The sequence below is a fragment of the Martes martes genome, assembly GCF_963455335.1.
Source record: "Martes martes genome assembly, chromosome: 17".
In the NCBI taxonomy this organism is placed as follows: domain Eukaryota; kingdom Metazoa; phylum Chordata; class Mammalia; order Carnivora; family Mustelidae; genus Martes; species Martes martes.
The window spans coordinates 17,104,730-17,124,871 of NC_137905.1; the positions used below are offsets into that span (position 1 = coordinate 17,104,730).

The window sequence follows — 20,142 nt, forward strand, 5'->3', positions numbered from 1 at the left end:
AGAGAGAGAGAGCGAGCACAGGCAGACAGAGTGGAAGAGGGAGAAGCAGGCTCCCTGCGGAGCAAGGAGCCCGATGTGGGACTCGATCCTAGGACGCTGGGATCATGACCTGAGCCGAAGGCAGCCACTTAACCAACTGAGCCACCCAGGCGTCCCCCATTCTATTACTTTTAACTCATCTCAACCAACTACTAATAATAGCAATGGATAGAATTTATTTATTAAGATTTACCAGCTTTCGTATTTTATAGCTCATATTTGATAAAAGCCTATTTCTTAAAAGGGCTATCCATTTTTCCCTTCTACCATTTAAACAAAACTTTTTAAAAAGGAATGATTTCCTGAAGTGGGGGAAAGAAACACACACACACACACACACACACACAAGCCCCAAACCCAAACCCAATATATCTTGAAAACTGAAGAACAATTTCCTGACTCCAAATGGATGATACATCCACAGTTTTCTATACAAAAGGTAAGACACAATGAGAAAGAAAGAAAATACCTATTAGAGTAAACATGGTTTTCAGAAACACTCTTACCAGTTCTCCTTCAGGACCACCAAAATCCAGATACAGATTTCTAATGCCATCATCAGCAGACATTTTCAGCCTCTCAAAGGGGTAGCGGTACAATATGCTGCTGGAACCTCCATTCTCCTTGGAGATAGTGAACCCATTTTCATAGTGGACAGTGAATCTTACTTCTTGGCCATTCAGCGTGCAGCCTGTTGAAGACATGCAAAAGCCATCATTAATAAAGTTAGCACTTCAGTTTTCAAATGGAAAAGGATTCTTCTGACTTCAACAAAGGAAAAAGAATCCTTTTTTTTTTAAAAAGATTTATTTATTTATTTATTTGACAGAGAGAGAGAGAAAGAGATCACAAGTAGGCAGATAGGCAAAGAGAGAGAGAGAGAGGGAAGCAGGCTCCCTGCTGAGCAAGGAGACTGATGCGGGACTCGATCCCAGGACCCTGAGATCATGACCTGAGCCGAAGGCAGCGGCCTAACCCAATGAGCCACCCAGGCGCCCCAAAAGAATCCTTTCTTGAGAGTGCATGATATCTAACTTATTTGGAACTCCCTCAAGTAAGTTTTGTTCTGGTTACTTGGGTTCAATATCTTGACTGAGATGAGAAAGAGATGACCATAACTCTCCATGACATCTGATCTGGTTTGGTTTGATTCAGTGAGTATCAATTAAACACTTGTGCTGGCAGTAGGCTCTGCGTGGTACTAGAGAAGTGAGAGGCATGGTGCCCGCTCTCGAGAACTTTATAAATGAATAGGCATACACGTGAAATTCCTAACTGTGCTGGGTAGAATGTACAGAACACGACTAAACACTAGACTGAATAAGGCCAAAGTCAAGGAATAGTTTCCTGGAGGAGAAGGTACTTCAGAGAGGCCCTAAAGAATAGGTCAAACTGGATAGGCAGTGAGTAGAGAAAGGTTTCAAATGGGCAAGAAGAAAGAACACCCAAAGGAGAGAAGGCAGAAATGCCTTTTAGGGGCAGTCACAGGGTTTGGTTGATATTTGGGAAGAGGATAAAGATAATGTTTATTATCAAAGGTAAGAGCTATAGTTAGCAAAAGTCATACTGTCAGTCCTATCAAAGATAAAATTCAAAGGACTGATCTGAATTGATAGGAAAAAACCCCCTTTGATCATTAAGACTGGCACATGCCTTTTCTCAAGACTGGTGAAGTTTCCGTCTCACTAACATCCGAGCAGTTTTGTTGTTACTACAGGGGCTACAAGTGCAAGGCCCTCCGAGACCTGGGAATTCACACAGCCCTTTGAGAGATGTACTTCAAATCACCTAAAGGATCAGAGTCTCGCTATGCTTGGTCACAAAAAGTACTTTCTAAACAAGCAAGTCCTTCTATCCAGACCCATCAGTGTATTCTTTCACTGCCCTTGCACTGAATTAGTTAAGATAGCTCTGTGCTTAAGTAATAAGGAAAAAGAACAATAGACAAATATTGGCAGTGTCCCTTCTCAGCGCTACTCAAAGAAGAGAATTTTGGCCCAAAGACTTTGAAGATTCATTATCCTCAGACAAAAACCCTTGGGGGGAAACATGGATAAAACTAACTACCTGTAGAAAGTAATTCAATGCAATAATCTCAGAATAAATGGCTAAGGGTTTGGAGGAAGAACAGATAGATCCTAATCAGGGCAACTAGGATCCAGTTTTCTAGGGAATTTTATTCTGAAGCTATAGTGCAGTCAAGGGTAGTGAGATTTGTTTGATGAGAAGAGGGGGTCAGTTCCAGTCTAGAAAAGAGAAGCTCAAAGAACAAGGATTTGCTCAAGTTCTGGAAGCACTGGCTAGATAGAGAAGGTGGGTGAGTATTTCTGCCTGCAGGTGTGTCATTACTGGGGCAAGATCAGGTGACTGCAGCTAGCAAAGGCAAGCCATTAACCCCCTAAGAGCCTGCCATAAACGAAGTTGCCCAAAGATCCTGTTTAGGATTATTTCCCCCTAGGAGGGAAGAAAAGCAACGCAAATGTAGTGGCTGTGTGTGTTACTTAAGAAAAAACAAGGGCCCCTAGGTGGCTCCATTGGTTAAGCATCTGCCTTCGGCTCAGGTCATGATCTCAGGGTTCCTGGATCAGGTCCCATGTCAGGCTCCCTGCTCAGTGGGGAGTCGGCTCCTCCCTCCCGCTCTACCTCTCCCTCAACTTGTGCTCTCGCTCTCTCTCTGAAAAAAAAAAAAGTAAAGAAAAGAATAAAACAGAATATTGTTTCTGATTATCTCAGCCTTGAAGGGAAGAAATAAAGGTGAAACTGAATATGTCTGGGTTTAGAAGTGAGTTTGTTTTCACTTAAAACTGTTAATTAATACCAGATAATTCTGAGAGTATGAATTGGCCATAGCAATGTTGTATCTAAGAGTCCTAGTTAAATGGTTTCTCCCTAAATGGTAAGTAAATATCATTGAAGCAATGGTGACTAAGTACCCGGTACCTCTCATCCTTAGAAGGTGTCAGGAGTAGTGCACTGAAGAGCAAAAAGTCTCTGACTGTGATTTAACACGCATGCGTGTGTGTGTGTGTGTGTGTGGGTGTACGGCAGCCAGCTGTGATAAGTGTCCCAATTCTGATGGGACAGGATCTGGGACTTATTAGTGAAGCTCTGGGTTACTCCAGGTGGCTTATTATAACCATCCTGATGTCCTGATTCAACTAAAATTCAACTAAAATCCTTTTGTGGACTATAAATCCACTATGTACCTCAATTTATAGGTAAGTCAGTAAAAATGTAATGTGCTGATTTTGCTTAACAGGGCCATTACCAGAAATATAAAAAGACAACAACAGCATCCAAGGACAATCACAGAACATCAAATACTGAAGTTTAAAAGAAAAAAAAACTACAATTTTTGCGGTAATCAAGGAAGGAAGATAAACATTCAGCACCCAGCAGTGGGGGTTTTGTGTTCCTTTTGGAGGGTACGATGTGGGTTGATAGTGTTCAGAGATCAAGTTAGGGGAAGGAACTTCATGGGCCTAGACCCCGAATAATCAGAAAACATACATGAGATTCAGCGGAGTTGTGAATTATATATGTTTATTTGCTCATTAAATCATTTATTCTTATTTTTTTAATTCTCTGCTCTCACAGGGCAGCAGGGATGACAGTTGGGTCATTACAAACAATCTACACTGTAGAAACCACTGTTATGTTTTTTTGTAAGGTTTATTTATTTTAGAGACAGAGAGAGAGAGAGAGAGAACAGGGTGAGGGGCAGAGGGAGAGGGAGACAAAGAATCCCAAGCAGACTCCCCCTGTTGAGTGTGAAGCCCAACATGGGGCTCAGTCTCAAGACCCCAAGATCATGACCTGGGCTGAAATCAAGAGTCGGATGCTCAACCAACTGAGCCACCCAGGCGCCCCACGAAACCATTGTTTTGAACACATTTTATGTGCCAGACACATAGTTACATGTTATATTATGTGTTAGGTTGTGGGAGATACAGAGTTAAATAAAAGATGCTTCCTATTCAGATAAGTGAGAGAGAAAGAAAAGGAAATATGGATACAGAAAAATGAACTACGTCCTATACTAGGGAATTGGACAAGAAACTATATTGGAAATAGAGAAGAGGGGAATATTCTAATTCTGGGTAACCATTTTTTAAAAAGTATTTTATTTATTTATTTGACAGACAGAGATCACAAGTAGGCGAAAAGGCAGGCAGTGGGCGGGTCGGGGGGGAAGCAGGCTCCCCACTGAGCATGGAGCCCAATGCAGGGCTCAATCCCAGGACCCCGAGATCATGACCTGAGCTGAAGGCAGAGCCACCCAGGCGCCCCAATTCTGGGTAACCTTAAAAGGCTCAATTAGAGGTGCTAATTCTCTGGGGTTTAAGTGACAGTAACAAGCATAACAATGGCCACTTTGCTGAGTGCATACTATATACCGGAATTAGTAAATCATGACATTTCAACTTATGTAAAATCTAAGAAACTTTCAGCATCTTTGGGAAAATTTTATTACCAAGTAATATGTAAAACAGACACCCTCATCTTTTCTCTAAGTTCATTTCATCCGTGAGACTTAATTCATAACCAACCCACCACCCGGAATAGGGATCAAGGACAAGGTGGTGACCAGGGATGGGGTGAGAGGCAGCGGGTGGGGGGAGAATGAGAATGCTTACGTGTGCACCAACCACCTAAAACCCAGAAATCTCCAGTTTACCACATGTACTCTCATCCAAGCTCAAATCATTCTGAACGAAGTTCTCTGAGGACAATCTCCCTGTATCATTAACAGTCTGCATTAGAAAATTCTCTGACTTCATGTTTAACGTTCAATTATTACACTCAAGTATTTTTTTTCTTTCTTTTTTTTTTTTTCCTTTTGAGAAAGAGTATGGTGACGTGGTGGGGAGGGGCAGAGAAAGAGGGAGAGAGAGAGAGGATCTTAAGCAGACTCCAGCATGGAACCCATCATGGGGCTTGATCTCACAACCCTGAGATCGTGACCTGAGCTGAAAACATAGATTCAGACACTCAGGGTACCTGGGGCTCAGTCAATTAAGTGTCTGCCTATGCCTCAGGGTCCTGGGATCGAGCCCTGTGTTGGGCTCCTTGCTCAGAGAAGTCTTCTTCTCCCTCTCCCTCTGCCCCTCCTCCCAACTCATGCACACTCTCTCTTTCTCTCTCAAATAAATAAAATCTTAATAAAAAGTCAGATTAGCAACCAACGGAGCACCCAGGAGCCTCTCAACATTTCCCTTTAAACTGGATCTCCCCCATTAACATTTTTAGATGTTCAAATCTCTCATTATCAGAAGAAATGCCATTACTCAACTCCTCAGCTTCCCTTTCTCTCTCTCTCTATTTAAAGATTTTATTTATTTATTTGACACAGAGAGAGAGAAACAGCGAGAGAGGGAACAAGCAGGGGGAGTTGGGGAGGGAGAGGCAGGCTTCCTACTGAGCAGGGAGCCCGATGTGGGGTTCGATCCCAGAACCCTGGGACCATGACATGAGCCGAAGGCAGATGCTTAACAACTGAGCCACCGAGGCACCCCCTCTCTCTTTTTAAAAAGATTTTATTTTTAAGTACTCTCTACATGCAACATGCAGCTTGAACTTATAACCCCAAGATCAGGAGTTAATCTCTACCAACTGAGCTCTACTAACTGAAGCAGCCAGGAGCCCCGCTTTCTCTTCTTAAAAGGAGCGTCTTTAGTCAGTTTATCCGTGTTTCACTGTGTTTCACTTCCCATTCAATCCTCAGTCCTTTTCAGTCTGCCAAAGCCATCATACCACTGAGCATCTTTTCTGAGGATCTTTATCTCCACGTTGCTGAATCCAACCAGCTTCCTTAGCTCTTGTCTTGATACTTGTAAGTACTCACTGTCAGCTGTCTACCCAGTTTCTATTTCTCCATTCTTCCTTTACAGCCAGACCCTATTTTTTTTTTAAAGATTTTTATTTATTTATTTGACAGACTGAGATCACAAGTAGGCAGAGAGGCAGGCAGAGAGAGAAAGGAGGAAGCAGGCTCCTCCTGCTGAGCAGAGAGCCCGACTCAGGGCTTGATCCCAGAACCCTGGGATCATGACCTGAGCTGAAGGCAGAGGCTTTAACCCACTGAGCCATCCAGGCGACCCCCAAACCCTATTTTTATTCAAGTTTCTACACTCTTTCCTTATGTGTTTCAAAGAAGGGTGATTTCAACTTCAAGGGTAGATAGCGTCTGAGCCAATCAAAGCACAGCTTTCCTCTGGTAACTGTTGTTGGTCCAAAGTATACACATGAACCAAATTGGCTCAATCAGATTGGAAAGAAATACAATTGGGAAAGAAAGACCACCCCTCACCTTCTATTCTTTTTTTTTTTTTAAGCCTTTATTTATTGGGGTGCCTGGGTGGCTCAGTCATTAAGTGTCTGCCTTCAACTCAGGTCATGATCTCAGGGTCCTGGGTTCAAGCCCCACATTGGGCTCCCTGCCTGGCGGGAAGCCTGCTTCTCCTTCTCCCACTCCCTCTGCTCGTGTTCCCTCTCTCGCTGTGTTTTTCTCTGTCAAATAAATAAAATCTTAAAAAAAAAAGATTTTATTTATTTGTCAGAGAGAGAGAGCACAAGCAAGGAGAGTGGCAGGCAGAGGGCGAAGCAGGCTCCCAGCTGAGCAGGGAGCCCAATGTGGGGCTCGATTCCGGGACCCCGAGATCATGACCTGAGCGGAAGGCAGATGCTTAACCGACTGACCCACCAGGTATCCCCTTACCTTTTATTCTTACTCTCTCTTCTATGTAGATAATACATTTCTATGTAGATAAAACATTTCTTTAATGCATTTCTTTAATCTAGTTTTAGAGGGGATTTTCTGTTAAATTCAGCCTAAACCATCCTAACTGATACATTTAGCCCTACTGGCCATCCTTTCCTTCTTCCTATGGTTTGCGTGAAGCTAATGGTCCCCACCTGCCTTAAGTTTTCCTTCGTGTGCTCTGACTACTATCTCACAATCTGCTAAGTTGGGGAGACACTGGCTTTTTCAAACTATGGGATACTGCTGAGTACAATGATACATGTTAAAGATAACTTTCCAAGCAGCTTTCCAGTAGTAAAAAAATTTAATAAAGCCAAGAGGAAAAAAGGCTCAATAATAAATTTATTATATCAAGGTAATTGCTGATAAATACATCCCATGGTTTCTACTTTGTGCCTTTTTATTTTATTTTTTATTTTTTAATTTTTCTTTACTTTGCATCTTTTTAAAATGAGAGACTACTGGAGATTAGCAGTGTATCCTGAAGGACGACTATCCTAACATCAAAGAAATGCTCTGCTGCAAATCTTGTTTCTGCTGTTCTGCGGCCAGTTACTCGGTATGAGGGGTCTGGAGGGCTCCAATATTTCCTGTAAGACCTTTCCTTCAGTAGCTGTAGGGCTGAGCCACCTTGGGCTCCTCTGGGTCTTCCAGAAAAATCCGGAAGATAATGGGCTTTGTGGGTTCAACCTGGCCTGATTGCCCAGGACTCTCTTGGAGAAAGGCTGAAGCAATATTATCTGTTCCTGCACATAAAAAATGCCAGTCTATCAAGTTTAATCAATGGGCTGATCATGCAAGGGCTACAAAGAACATGACACTATGTTCCTTTCTTATAGCTATTTGGTCAAAGGCATGAAGTAGGTCTTATTTATTTTTATTTCTCTCATTACAAAGCACAGCACTCTGTAAGTAAAAAAAACACTCAATAAATATTTGTTGATTTAATGAATTAAGAGAAAATGATACTGTATATGTCCTCTAGGAGTTTAATCTGCGCATCAGAATGAGTCATTTAGAGGGGGGAAATTAGGGGCTTAAGGCACTGGTTTTGGAGTCAGAAAAGACCCAATTCAAGCCCTCACAACATTAATCCCAGTTCTTTCATCTTAAAAATACAGGCTTACGGGGTGCCTGGGTGGCTCAGTGGGTTAAGCCTCTGCTTTCGGCTCAGGTCATGATCTCAGGGTCCTAGGATCGAGCCCCGCATCTGGCTCTCTGCTCAGCAGGGAGCCTGCTTCCCCTTTTCTCTCTCTCTGCCTGCCTCTCTGCCTACTTGTGATCACTGTCTGTCAAACAAGTAAATAAAATCTTTAAAAAAATAGAAGCTTAGAAGTGTGTGTGTTAGGGTCAGAGGTACATTCAATTTATGACTTATAACAACCCTGGTAAGTACTTATTATTCCTTCTGCTTCTGTCCTTCCAACTTCAAAGGCAGGGGCTATGCCTACTCTATTTTAGTATAGCCAGTACAAGTACAGAGTATACATTCAATCCATATTTGCCCAGTAGCTGAATAAAAATTCAAGAGAATTTTACAAAATCGAGAACACGGTAAAAACAAACTCTTTCATTATATATGCTAACGATATAAACACTTCAAAATGCTCATTTTTCTTCCCCTTTTGGAGGTTTTCTACATCTTTACTAAAGCCAATCCTCCTGTATCTACTACTTCTTAGTCTTTATAACACCAAAACTATAGAAATGCAGAGTATCTCCATAAAGATCTTTGATTTAAAAATTGTAAAGTTGGGTAACTGGTATGATGAAATTAGCCTTTAAAAGAAAATTTATTAAAGTTCAAACAAATGTATGCATATATGTATTTTCATACTTTGAATTCCTATAACAAATGGAAAATGGTTTTAAATATATCAAAGAACTAACTGTATTTTTTGCTTAGTAATCTTGAGCTTCATATTTGCTAAAAGGAAAAAGTCCTGTGTTCTGGAAGGATCACATATCAGTTCTACTATAATCTAACAAAGGTTTAAAACTAAATGAACATTATATAGATGGCTGGGTGGCTCAGTGGGTTAACGTCTGCCTTTGGCTCAGGTCATGATCGCAAGGTCCTGGGATTGAGTTCTGCACTGGGCTCCTTGCTCAGCAGGGAGCCTGCATCTCCCTCTGCTTGCCTCTCTCCCTCACTCTCTCTCTCTCTGACAAGTAAATAAACAAAATCTTTTTTTTTTTAAGATTTTATTTATTTATTTGACAGGCAGAGATCACAAGTAGGCAGAGAGGCAGGCAGAGAGAGAGAGAGGAGAGAGCAGGCTCCCCGCTGAGCAGAAAGCCCAATGTGGGGCTCGACCCCAGGGCCCTGGGATCATGACCTGAGCCGAGGCAGAGGCTTTAACCCACTGAGCCACCCAGGCGCCCCATAAATCTTTAAAGATAAATAAATAAAACTAAATGGACATTATAAAGTTCATGTATTGCATTCACTAGCAAAATCTTAAAGGTAGTCACTGAAATTTTTCTAAATGAGTATACTATACAAAGAAATAAATAAATGAGTAAACCATAACGAATACACATAAGAGACAAAGAGAGCTTAAATTTGTGATTTCTTCTTGTCAATATTCTGATGTTCTTTAGGCAACAGATACCTGAATAGGTAGTACAATGTGCCATAATTATAGTTTTAAATAAACCTTTTTGTATCTCCCAACAATAACACCAAGTGATAACATGCATCTGAAGGACATGCTTATATATGTACATTTGTATATGCAAATGAGGATGTACACATTAAGCACACACATATTAAGACACAGATCAGGTGCATGACACACACACACACACACACACACACACACACACAAATGCATTTTAAAGGAATTCTGGCTCTTATCAAAGCAGTTTACCTTCAGCCACTTTAGTACATGTGGCACAGTTCTAAATACAGAGTAAGTGATTAGTAAGTACTTCAGTTGACCTGAATTGTGGAAATCAAAGTATTTACCAAGGTAATATTAAAATACAGCTGTAAGTGGGAATAAAAAGGTTCAAAATTACCAAAAAATAAAGTATAAGTACCCAACCAATCCTTATTCTTTCTCTCCTCAAGCCATCTGTATTTAAACAACTGTGAGCCAGGGACTGGACAGATTGTTGTTTCCAGCCAGAAGTTTAGCTGCCAGACACCAAAGCAACAACAGAAAGTGAAAAATGTTAAAAATCTAAAATGCATTCTTTGTTTTGGGAAACACATCTCTCTGGATTCTTTTTTTTTTTAAGATTTCATCTATTTAAAAAAAAAAAAAGATTTCATCTATTTATTTGAGCGAGAGAGAGCATGAGCAAGGGGGATGGGCAGAGGGAGAGGGAGAAGTAGACTCTCCACTGAGCAGGGAGCCTGATGCAGGGCTCAATCCCAGGACCTTGGGATCATGACTTGGGCCAAACACAGACGCTTAACCATCTGAGTCATCCAGGTGCCCTTCTCTCTGGATTCTTAAAGGAGATATGGTGATCTCAGATGCCAGTAAAGGGCCTAATGAATTTTCTTGGGCTCCCCAAGGGAACAGAGAGCGCAACAGACCTTCACATTGAGGACACAACCCAGAAAGCACATTCTGTGCCCAAGACTAAAACCAGAGCCCTGAAGCCTTTAATGTGGTCACCAACCACTCTATAGTGAAAATGGGTGGGAAATACACAGATGAGAAAGTGTGGATATGGTGGCTTTAGTTGAAATCCAAGCTGGGGTCTTACTGGTCACTGGTGTCACTACTTGAATCATCACTGTGGTTGTAAGGAAAATATCAACCAATCACTAATGAGTTGAAGAATTATGTCATTTTGACAACATTTAAAAAATTATCCCTCTGCCAGTGTTAGAAGATGACCCATGGAAATGTTACCTATGCAGTTCTAAAGCCATGGAGATCTCTCACTTTCCAAAAGCAATGGAAAGAAAGATAAATTACAAGACATTCTTCCCTTTAAACATTTTCTCTTTTTATAAAATTCTATAAAACTGTTTATAAAATAAAATACATAGAAAACAGGAGCAAAATTAAGTAAACTGTATTGGAACCAAGATAATCAAATTAGTGTTGTCTGGATGGTTCCGTCGATTAAGCATTTGCCTTTGGCTCAGGTCATAATCCCGGAGTCCCAGGATAGAGCCCCGCATCAGGCTCCCCGTTCAGTGGAGAGTCTGCTTCTCCCTCTGACCCTCCCCTCTTTCATGTTGTCTCTCACTCTCTCTCAAATAAATAAAATATTGTTAAAAAGATCAAATTAATTCAAACCATATAAGAAACTCTATGTTTTCATTTTGACTATTCTTTGTTCTTGTTAAAATGGAAAACAATCTGGAAATATCTATACATGTACATACATATATATATACAAATGAAGCCATAAGGACTAGCCACAAGAGGGCGCTTCAACAATGAAAAGACACCACTAGGCTTCTCTCCTTTAGATGCTTATTTCAAAATTTGAAGACAAACTCCTACTCAAAATTCCTTATTCTTCTATAGCCATAAGCGTTGTCATATGCCCATATTTTAAGGGTGCCTATCCATATCTTAGACTCTAAATCTTCTGAACAGAAGGTTAGTGCACCTAGTACTTAGTAAATCAGTCCTTACACTATCATATACAGATTAAAACAATGAACACCAAAACTGCCACGTTGTACAGAGGGTGTTATAAGGGAGCCATATATAAGGTTTAGGGAAACTTTACTACTGAAACAGAAGAACCAGGTTTCGTCCATCAAGATCATTTTATGCTGCCATATTTTAGAATATTTTTGAGGCTGGCCCATACGATAATGGTTTTTACTTTATTATTATTTTTTAAAGATTTTGTTTTAAGGATTTTATTTATTCATTTGACAGAGAGAGAGAACATAAGCAAGGGGAGTGGCAGACAGAGGGAGAGGGAGAAGCAAAGTCCCTGCAGAGCAGGGTCCTGATGCGGGACATGATCCCAGAACCCTGGGATCATGACCTGAGTGGAAGGCAGATGCTCAACCCAGGCGTCCCTTTTAATTAAGATTTATTTATTCATTTGAGAGAGAGAGAGAGAGCATGAGTGGGAGGGGCAGAGGGAGAAGGAGAAGGAAAGGGAGAATCCCAAGCAGGCTCCACACCCAGTGCAGAGCCCAACGTGGGGCTCAATCTCTGGACCCTGAGATCATGACCTGAGCTGAAATTAAGAGTTGGACACTCGGGGTGCCTGGGTGGCTCAGTGGGTTAAAGCCTCTGCTTTCGGCTCAGGTCATGATCCCAGGGTCCTGGGATCGAGTCCCACATCAGGCTCTCTGCTCAGCAGGGAGCTTGCTTCCCTTCCTCTCTCTCTGCCTGCCTCTGTGCCCACTTGTGATCTCTGTCTGTCAAATAAATAAATAAAGGGGCGCCTGGGTGGCTCAGTTGTAAAGCATCTGCTGAAGGCAGAGGCTTTAACCCACTGAGCCACCCAGGCACCCCCCTAGTTTTTACTTTAAACAAAGTATAACATTTCCATGTAATTACTATTAGAAATGGTATGTCAGGGGCGCCTGGGTGGCTCAGTGGGTTAAAGCCTCTGCCTTCAGCTCAGGTCATGATCGCAGGGTCCTGGGATCGAGTCCCGCATCGGGCTCTCTGCTCAGCAGGGAGCCTGCTTCCCTTCCTCTCTCTGCCTGCCTCTCTGCCTACTTGTGATCTCTGTCAAATAAATAAAATCTTAAAAAAAAAAAAAAAAAGAAATGGTATGTCAGGATCTATACCTAGAGAGACTTCCTTAAGTAGCTCAGCAGCAGCATGGCAACCCTGAACAAGTATCCTGGTCCAGGTCGACAGATCCCGATGTGTCTCCACCCTGAAGAGATGCATCTCAATGCCCTGCCGAGAGCCTGTTCTGGTAGCAAACGTGAGGTCAGATCCAAGTGAGGGTGATCGACATCCGGAGCCAGAATGAACCAACCTAGGACCACAAAGAGGGCAAAGATCAAAAGTAATTAATGTAACGGTATAAGGAAATGTCAGCAATTTATGCTGATAAATAAGCAGAAAGTTATAAAAGCCACCTGCAGTTTTGGAAAAGTATATTTCAAAACAATATTATAGTCTTTGAAGTATATACCATACTATTTTCCCATAAAATGACCCCTCAAGTCATAGGCAGAACACTGGGCTGGATGAGTTAAGGCCCAATATTCCATTCCTTTTTATGCTCTGAAAAGGTTGCACAGGTCAAAGAAAGGTTCAGTTTTGACTAGGACGTGTTAAGCCCCCACATACAAACAGCCTCCCCTCTTATCAACATCGCTCACTAGATGGTACTTTTTTTTTTCCTACCAAGAATGAACCTACACTGACACATCATAATCACCCAAAGTCCATAGTTTACTTTAGGGTCACTCTTGGGTGTTGTGAATTCTATAGGTCTGGACAAATATGTAACAACATATATCCGTCATTATAATATACAGAGTATTTTCAATGCCCTAAAAATTCTCTTTGCTCTGCTTATTCATCCCCTCCCCCTCCTCCTGTCAACCATTTATCTATATACCTTTTACTTCCTTTTCTTAACTTACTGCATTAGCAAGAATTGCTTGTATGATGTTGAAAAGGAATCGCAAGAGGGGATAGGACATCCTTGCCTTGTTCCTCATCGTCATGGGAAAACTTTGTGTTTCTCATTATTAAGCATATTAGCTACAGATTTTTTTGTACAGTTTTTATCAAGTTGAGAATATTCCCCTCTATTTTTAGTTTACTTTTCTTTTTTTAAAATCAGAAACGGGTATTGGATTTTGTCAGATGACTTTCCTGCATCTCTTGATAGATTCATATGATTTTTCTTGTTTAGCTTCTTTTTTTTTTTTTTTTAAAGATTTTATTTATTTGACTGACAGAGATCACAAGTAGGCAGAGAGGCAGGCGGGGGCGGGGGAGCAGGCTCCCTGTTGAGCAGAGAGCCCAAAGTGGGGCTCAATCCCAGGACCCTGGGATCATGACCTGAACTGAAGGCAGAGGTTTTAACCCACTGAGCCACCCAGGCGCCCCTCTTGTTTAGCTTCTTGATGGGATGGATGATATTAATTGATTTTAGAATACTGACCCAGCCTTACATATCTGGGATAAATCCCACTTGGGATTTATTAATTTATAATTTATAATTATAATTATTATATTATATATTATATAATATATAATATAATTATAATTATAATAATTTATAATTTATTAATATATAATTCTTTTTATACTTTTTTGGATTTGATTTGCTAATACTTGTTGAGGACTTCTGCATTTACATTCATGAGAAATATTGGTCTACATTTTCTTTTAAGGTCTTCGTCTGGTGTTGGTATTAGGGTAATGCTAGCCTCACAGAATGAGAAAGTATTCCCGCTGCTTCTGTCCTCTGAAAGAGGTTATAGGGAATTTCTTCCTTAAATGTTTGGTAGAATTCACCAATGAACGCATCAGGACTGGTGTTTTCTTTTGGAAGACCTTACACTTTCCACAAAAATTAATTCAAAAGGGATCTTAGACCTAAATGTAAAATGCAAAAGTATAAATTTGCAGAAGACATTTTAAGAGAAAACCTAGGTAATCTAAAAAGATACAACACAAAAAGTGTGATCCATGAAAAAAAATTGGTAAGTTTTAAGTTAAAAACTTTAACTTTCTGAAAGACACTGTTAAAAGAATGAAAAGACAAGCCACGGAGTAGGAGAAAATATATGAAAAGCACATATCTGATAAAGGACTAATATCTAAAATATACAAAGAATTCCTAAAACTCAACAATAAGGAAACAAAAAACACAGTTAAAAAAATGGGGAAAAGACTCACTTCTTAGTATATAGCCAAAAGAAATGCAATTAGATTATTGAGATATTTTACATCTATGTTCATTGTAGCATTATCCACAATAGCCAAGAGGTGAAAGCAACTTAAATGTCCACTGGCAGAATGAATGACTGAAGCAAAAATGGTATATACATCCAACAAATTATTACTCAGTCTTAAAAAGAAGGAAATCAGGGGCGCCTGGGTGGCTCAGGGGGTTAAAGCCTGTGCCTTCGGCTCCGGTCATGATCTCAGGGTCCTGGGATCGAGCCCCATATTGGGCTCTCTGCTCAGCAGGGAGCCTGCTTCCCCCTCTCTCTCTGCCTGCCTCTCTTCCTACTTGTGATCTCTCTCTCTGTCAAATAAATAAATAAAATCTTTAAAAAAAAAAAAAAAGGAAGGAAACCCTGTCATACACGCCAACACACATGAACCTTTTAACATTATACTAAGTGAAATGAACCAGTCACAAAAAGACAAATACTGCCTGACTCTACTAATATTAGGCACCTATAGACCAACTCTTAGAAACGGAAAGTAGAATGGAGAGTTGAAGGCAGTAAGTCGTAACAGCAACTATGAATCTTAGGGTTTCAATGAAATGCTTACATGAACACTTCATCTAACTTTTGGTTGATTGGAGAAGCGACCATTATTTCTGATAAATGTTGTACCTGGGGATTTTCCAAGTCTAGTCTGTTCTAAAAGGTTTTATTTTTAGGCTGTACAAATTATGATAAGAATGAGACATAACTGGGGTGTCTGTCAGTAGACATGCGACTCAACCTCAGGGATGTGAGTTTGAGCCCCGTGTTGGGTGGAAAGAGTAATTTAAAAATAAAACCTTTTTTTTTTTTTTAAGATTTTATTTAGTTATTTGACAGAGAGTGAGCAAGAAAGAGAGCACAAGTAGGGAGAGTGGCAAGCAGACGGAAAGGAAGAAGCAGGCTCTCTACAGAGCAAAGAGCCCAATGTGAGTAGTTCAGTTCGTTAAGTGTCTGACACTAGATTTCAGCTCAGGTCATGATCTCAGGGTGATGAGATGGGGTCCCACTTTGGGCTCCATGCTGGGCATGAAGCCTGCTTAAGATTCTCTCTCTCCCTCTGCCCCTCCCCACTAAAAAAAAACAAACAAACAATGTATTGATTGTATATAGTAGGAGTGAACAATCTATAAAGGAAATAAAGAAAAGAAATCCATTTATAATAAATCAAAATGAAAAATACTTAGGAATAAATTTAGCAAAAGAAGTATAAAACTTATACTCAGAAAACTCTACAACATTCCCGAAAGAATTTAGAGACCTAAATAAATAGATACCCTTTATCATGGACCAGAAGACTATATTTTTAAGATGGTAATATTCCCTAAATTGATCTACAGATTCAAGGCAATCTCTATGAAATTTCATCTTTTTTTTCTTCAGAAATTGACAAGCTAATCCTAATATCCATATGAAAATGCAAGGAACTCACAATCACCAAAATAATTTTGAAAAAGAACAAAACTGGAGGATTCACTCTTCTGATTTCAAAACTTACCAGCAAGGTAATAAATTGACAGTTCAGAAAAAAAAAAAAAAACACCCTCAGTTATGAAGTCTCTTCCATTAAAGAGACTTCAATGGAGAAAGAACAGTCTATTTAACAAATGGTACTGTGATAACTGAATATTCCCAAGCAAAAGAATGATGTTTGATCACTGTTTCACACTACAGAAAAACTGACCCTATATGGATAAAAGACTGCGTGTGAGAGCTAAAACTACAAAATTTTTAGAAAAGCTCACAGAAGTAAATTTTTGTGACTTTGGATTAGGGAAAGCCTTCTTAGATGTGACACAAAAATGCAAGAGGAGACTGATAAGTTGGACTTCATCAAAATTAAAAACTTTTGTGCTTCCAATGACACTGTCAAGAAAGTGAAAAGACAACTCACAGAAAAGGAACAATATTTGCAAATCGTATATTTGATAAGGCATTTGCCTACAGAATATATAAAGAACTCTTACAACTCAATAATAAAAAGGCGACCCAATTAGAGGATCAAGGATTTAAATAGATACTGCTCCAAAGAAGTATACAAATGGCCAATAAATACATGAAAAGATGCTCAACATCATTAGCTGTTAGGGAAATACAACTTAAAACCATGAGGGTGTGGAGAAAATGGAAAACTCATACCCTGCTGGTAAGAATTTCAAATGAAGTCATGCCTGTACTAAACAGCCTGGTACTTTCTCAAAAAAGGTTAAATATAGAGCTCCATATGACCCAGCAATTCTGTTCCTAGCTATATATGCCCCCAAACCAACATATGTTCACATAAAAACTTGTATATGAATATTACAGCAGCATTATTCATAAGACTCAAAAAGTGTAAATAGGCCAAATGGCCATCAACTGATAAATGTAGTCTATCCATACAATGGAACATTATTCAGCCATAAAAAGAAATGAAGCTATGACACATGCTACAACATGGATCAACCTTGAAGATAATATGCTATGGGAAAGAAACCAGACATAAAAGGCTACATATGATTCCATTTATATAAAACGTCCAGAACCGGCAAATCTATAGAGACAGAATTAGATTCCTGGTGAGGGCTGGTGGAGGGGAAAATGAGAAGCGACTGTCAATGGGTAAGAACTTCCTTTTTAGGGTGATGAAACTATCCTAATATTGATTATGGTGATGGTCACACAACTCTGTGAACATAATAAAAACTATTAAATACCACACTTTGGGTGAATTGTATGGTATATGAGTTATCTCAGTAAAGCTGCTAAAAAAGTAACAGTGAAGGGGTGCCTGGATGGTCAGTTGAGCATCAAACTCAACTCTTGATTTTGGCTCAGGTCATGAACTCAGGATTGTGGGACTGAGCCCTGCATTGGGCTCCACGCTCAACCAGGAGTCTGCTTGTCTCTTTCTCCCTCTGCTCCCCACCCCTGACTCTCTCTCTTGCTCTTCAAAATAAATAAATAAGGGGTGCCTGGGTGGCTCAGTCAGCTGGGCATCTGCCTTCGGCTCAGGTCCTGATCCCAGGGTCCTGGGATTGAGCCCCACCTCGGGCTCCCTGCTCAGTGGGGAGCCTGCTTCTCCTTCTCCCCCTCCCCCTGGTCTCTCTCTGTCAAATAAATAAATAAAATCTTAAGAAAGTAAAATAAAATAAAATAAATCAATCTTAAAAAAAATATAGGAGATAGAAATCATCCATTATTAACCCAGATACATAGAGATTAGCAAAAAATGCAAAATAGGAGCGCCTGGGTGGCTCAGTGGGTTAAAGTCTCTGCCTTCGGCTCAGGTCATGATCCCAGGGTCCTGGGATAGAGCCCCACATTGGGCTCTCTGCACAGCAGGGAGCCTGCTTCCTCCTCTCTCTCTGCCTGCCTCTGCCTACTTGTTACCTCGGTCAAATAAATAAATAAAATCTTTTAAAAAATGCAAAACAATGCCACTCTTCACATTAATTTTTTGTTTTGGAAATTATTATCTTAATACAAATAAGTTATTAATATCGAAACATGATAGGTTTTTTACTTTTAGTTTTAAATTAATTTTTAAAATTTCCCCCTTTTAACTTCTAATTATAGTAAATATCAATCAGTATAACCCATAAAAGCAAAAGCATTTTTGTGTTTTCATTAGTTTTTAGGAGTATGTAAAGGTCCTCAGACCAGAAAGTTGGCAGACGACTTTTCAACTAGCTACACATCTGAACCATCTGGATAAATTTTTATTAATAAGAATAAGATTGCCTAGACCAGTTGAGTCTGAATTTTTGAGGATTTGAGCCAGACGTAAGTAATTTTTAAAGCCATGCACCAGGTCATGCTAGTGTATATCCAGGGCTGAGAACTAATGTGATTAACTTGGCGTTTTAAACCAGTAGATGATAGATGGTAGATGGTAGATGAGAAGAAATTACCTTTCTCTTGAAAGACACACTGTTGCCTTTTATCTGAGCCCACAGTGGCTTTCTGACAACTAAAAGAAATATAAAGGAGCATCCATTTGCTCTTAGAAGTCCTTGTACTTGGGACGCCTGGGTGGCTCAGTCAGTTAAGTGTCTGCCTGTGGCTCAGATTATAATCCCAGGGTCCTGGGATGGAGCTCCACATCGGTCTCCTTGCTTAGTAGGGAGCCTGCTTCTCCCTCTGCCTGTAGCTCCCCCTGCTTATGCTCTCTCTTTCTGACAAATAAATAAAACCTTAAAAAAAAAAAAAAAGTCCTTGCTTAAATTATCATTACAGGAGTGAAGGATAGAACCAGCAAACTTTTAGAAAAATATTATAGGTACATGGCCTACAATGAAGCTAAGAACAGGCCATTTTATTTATTGCTCTTTGAGGTACTATCCTCATCCAAGTTTTCAAAAGTTCTATAAGAAAAACATTGTCTGACAGTGATTTTTTTTTTTTAAGATTTTACTTATTTGTTTCAGAGAGAAAGAGTGAGAGTGAATATAAGCCAGGGTGGAGGGTTGGAGGGGGACGGGGGGGAGGCAGAGGGAGAAGCAAACTCCCTTCTGAGCAGGGAGCCCCACATAGGGCTCCATCCAAGGACCCTGGGATCATGACCTGAGCTGAAGGCAGACGCTTAACAGACTGAGCCACCCAGGTGCCCAAGAGTGCACTGTTTTTTAAACTGCTGCTTTGGGTGTCTGGGTGGCCCAGTCTATTAAGCCTCTGCCTTCGGCTTGGGTCGTGATCCCAGGGTCCTGGTATGGAGTCCCACATCGGTGTCCCTGCTTGGCGGGTGGGAAGTCTGCTTCTCCCTCTACCCACCCCCCACTCCTGATCTTTCTCTCTTTCTCTAATAAGTAAATAAACTCTTTAAAACAAATAAAATAAATAAACTGCTGCTTCTATACTGGATCTCCTTGGGTGGTTTCTTGTGCTGTCTCTTTAAAGGGTGGGGACTCAGCTTCCTAAGGCTCTTGGGCCCTCCCAGAGCTGAGCCCACTGATTTTTAAAATTTCAGGCTTTAAGTAGTTCCCCCCATCCCACCATTGTAACAACTCAGGAAATTCAGCCCCTCTCCCTTTCAAAGTGAACTGTCCCGGGGTTTTGTCTTCCCTGTGCAGGCTTCCTGATGTGATGGTCTGTTTCTTGCCCTGTGGCTGTGCTGGTGGCTCCCTTCCTACTGTAGATAGGGGTACAACAAAAGGCATTAAAAAATTAATGTGAAGAATGGCAGTGTTTTGCATTTTTGGCTAATCTCTATATATCTAGCTTAATAATGTCTAGCTTTCCCAACCATGTCTCTGCCCTTCCTACCCCCTTCAATGCAACCTCTTCTCTGCCTTTAGCTGTGGTGTTTGTTCTGCCAGCCTTTGGGTCATTTTCTGGATTATTTATGCTGATGTATTATCCAGCTGTATGTTTCTGTGGGATGAGGTGAGCTTAGGGTCCTCCTACTCTTCCCAGCCTTTCTCCACAAGTTGTTTTTCCAAGTGAAAAATGGTGGTCCATGAAAAATCACAGCTAGTTCAACTAGCAAGTCAACCACACACGTGGT

General features: G+C 40.5%; 1 protein-coding gene across 1 annotated transcript in view; it reads right to left on the reverse strand.

Moving 5' to 3' along the window:
- SNTB2 (syntrophin beta 2) overlaps positions 1 to 20,142 on the reverse strand; it is a 105,978-nt gene that overhangs the window by 2,905 nt on the left and 82,931 nt on the right. Inside the window, exons 5-6 of the mRNA XM_080827666.1 lie at positions 12,537 to 12,733; positions 546 to 730 (exon numbers count right to left, since the gene is read on the reverse strand). Coding sequence (XP_080683792.1) covers positions 546 to 730; positions 12,537 to 12,733 — 382 coding nt within the window. The remainder of the gene's footprint in view (positions 1 to 545; positions 731 to 12,536; positions 12,734 to 20,142) is intronic.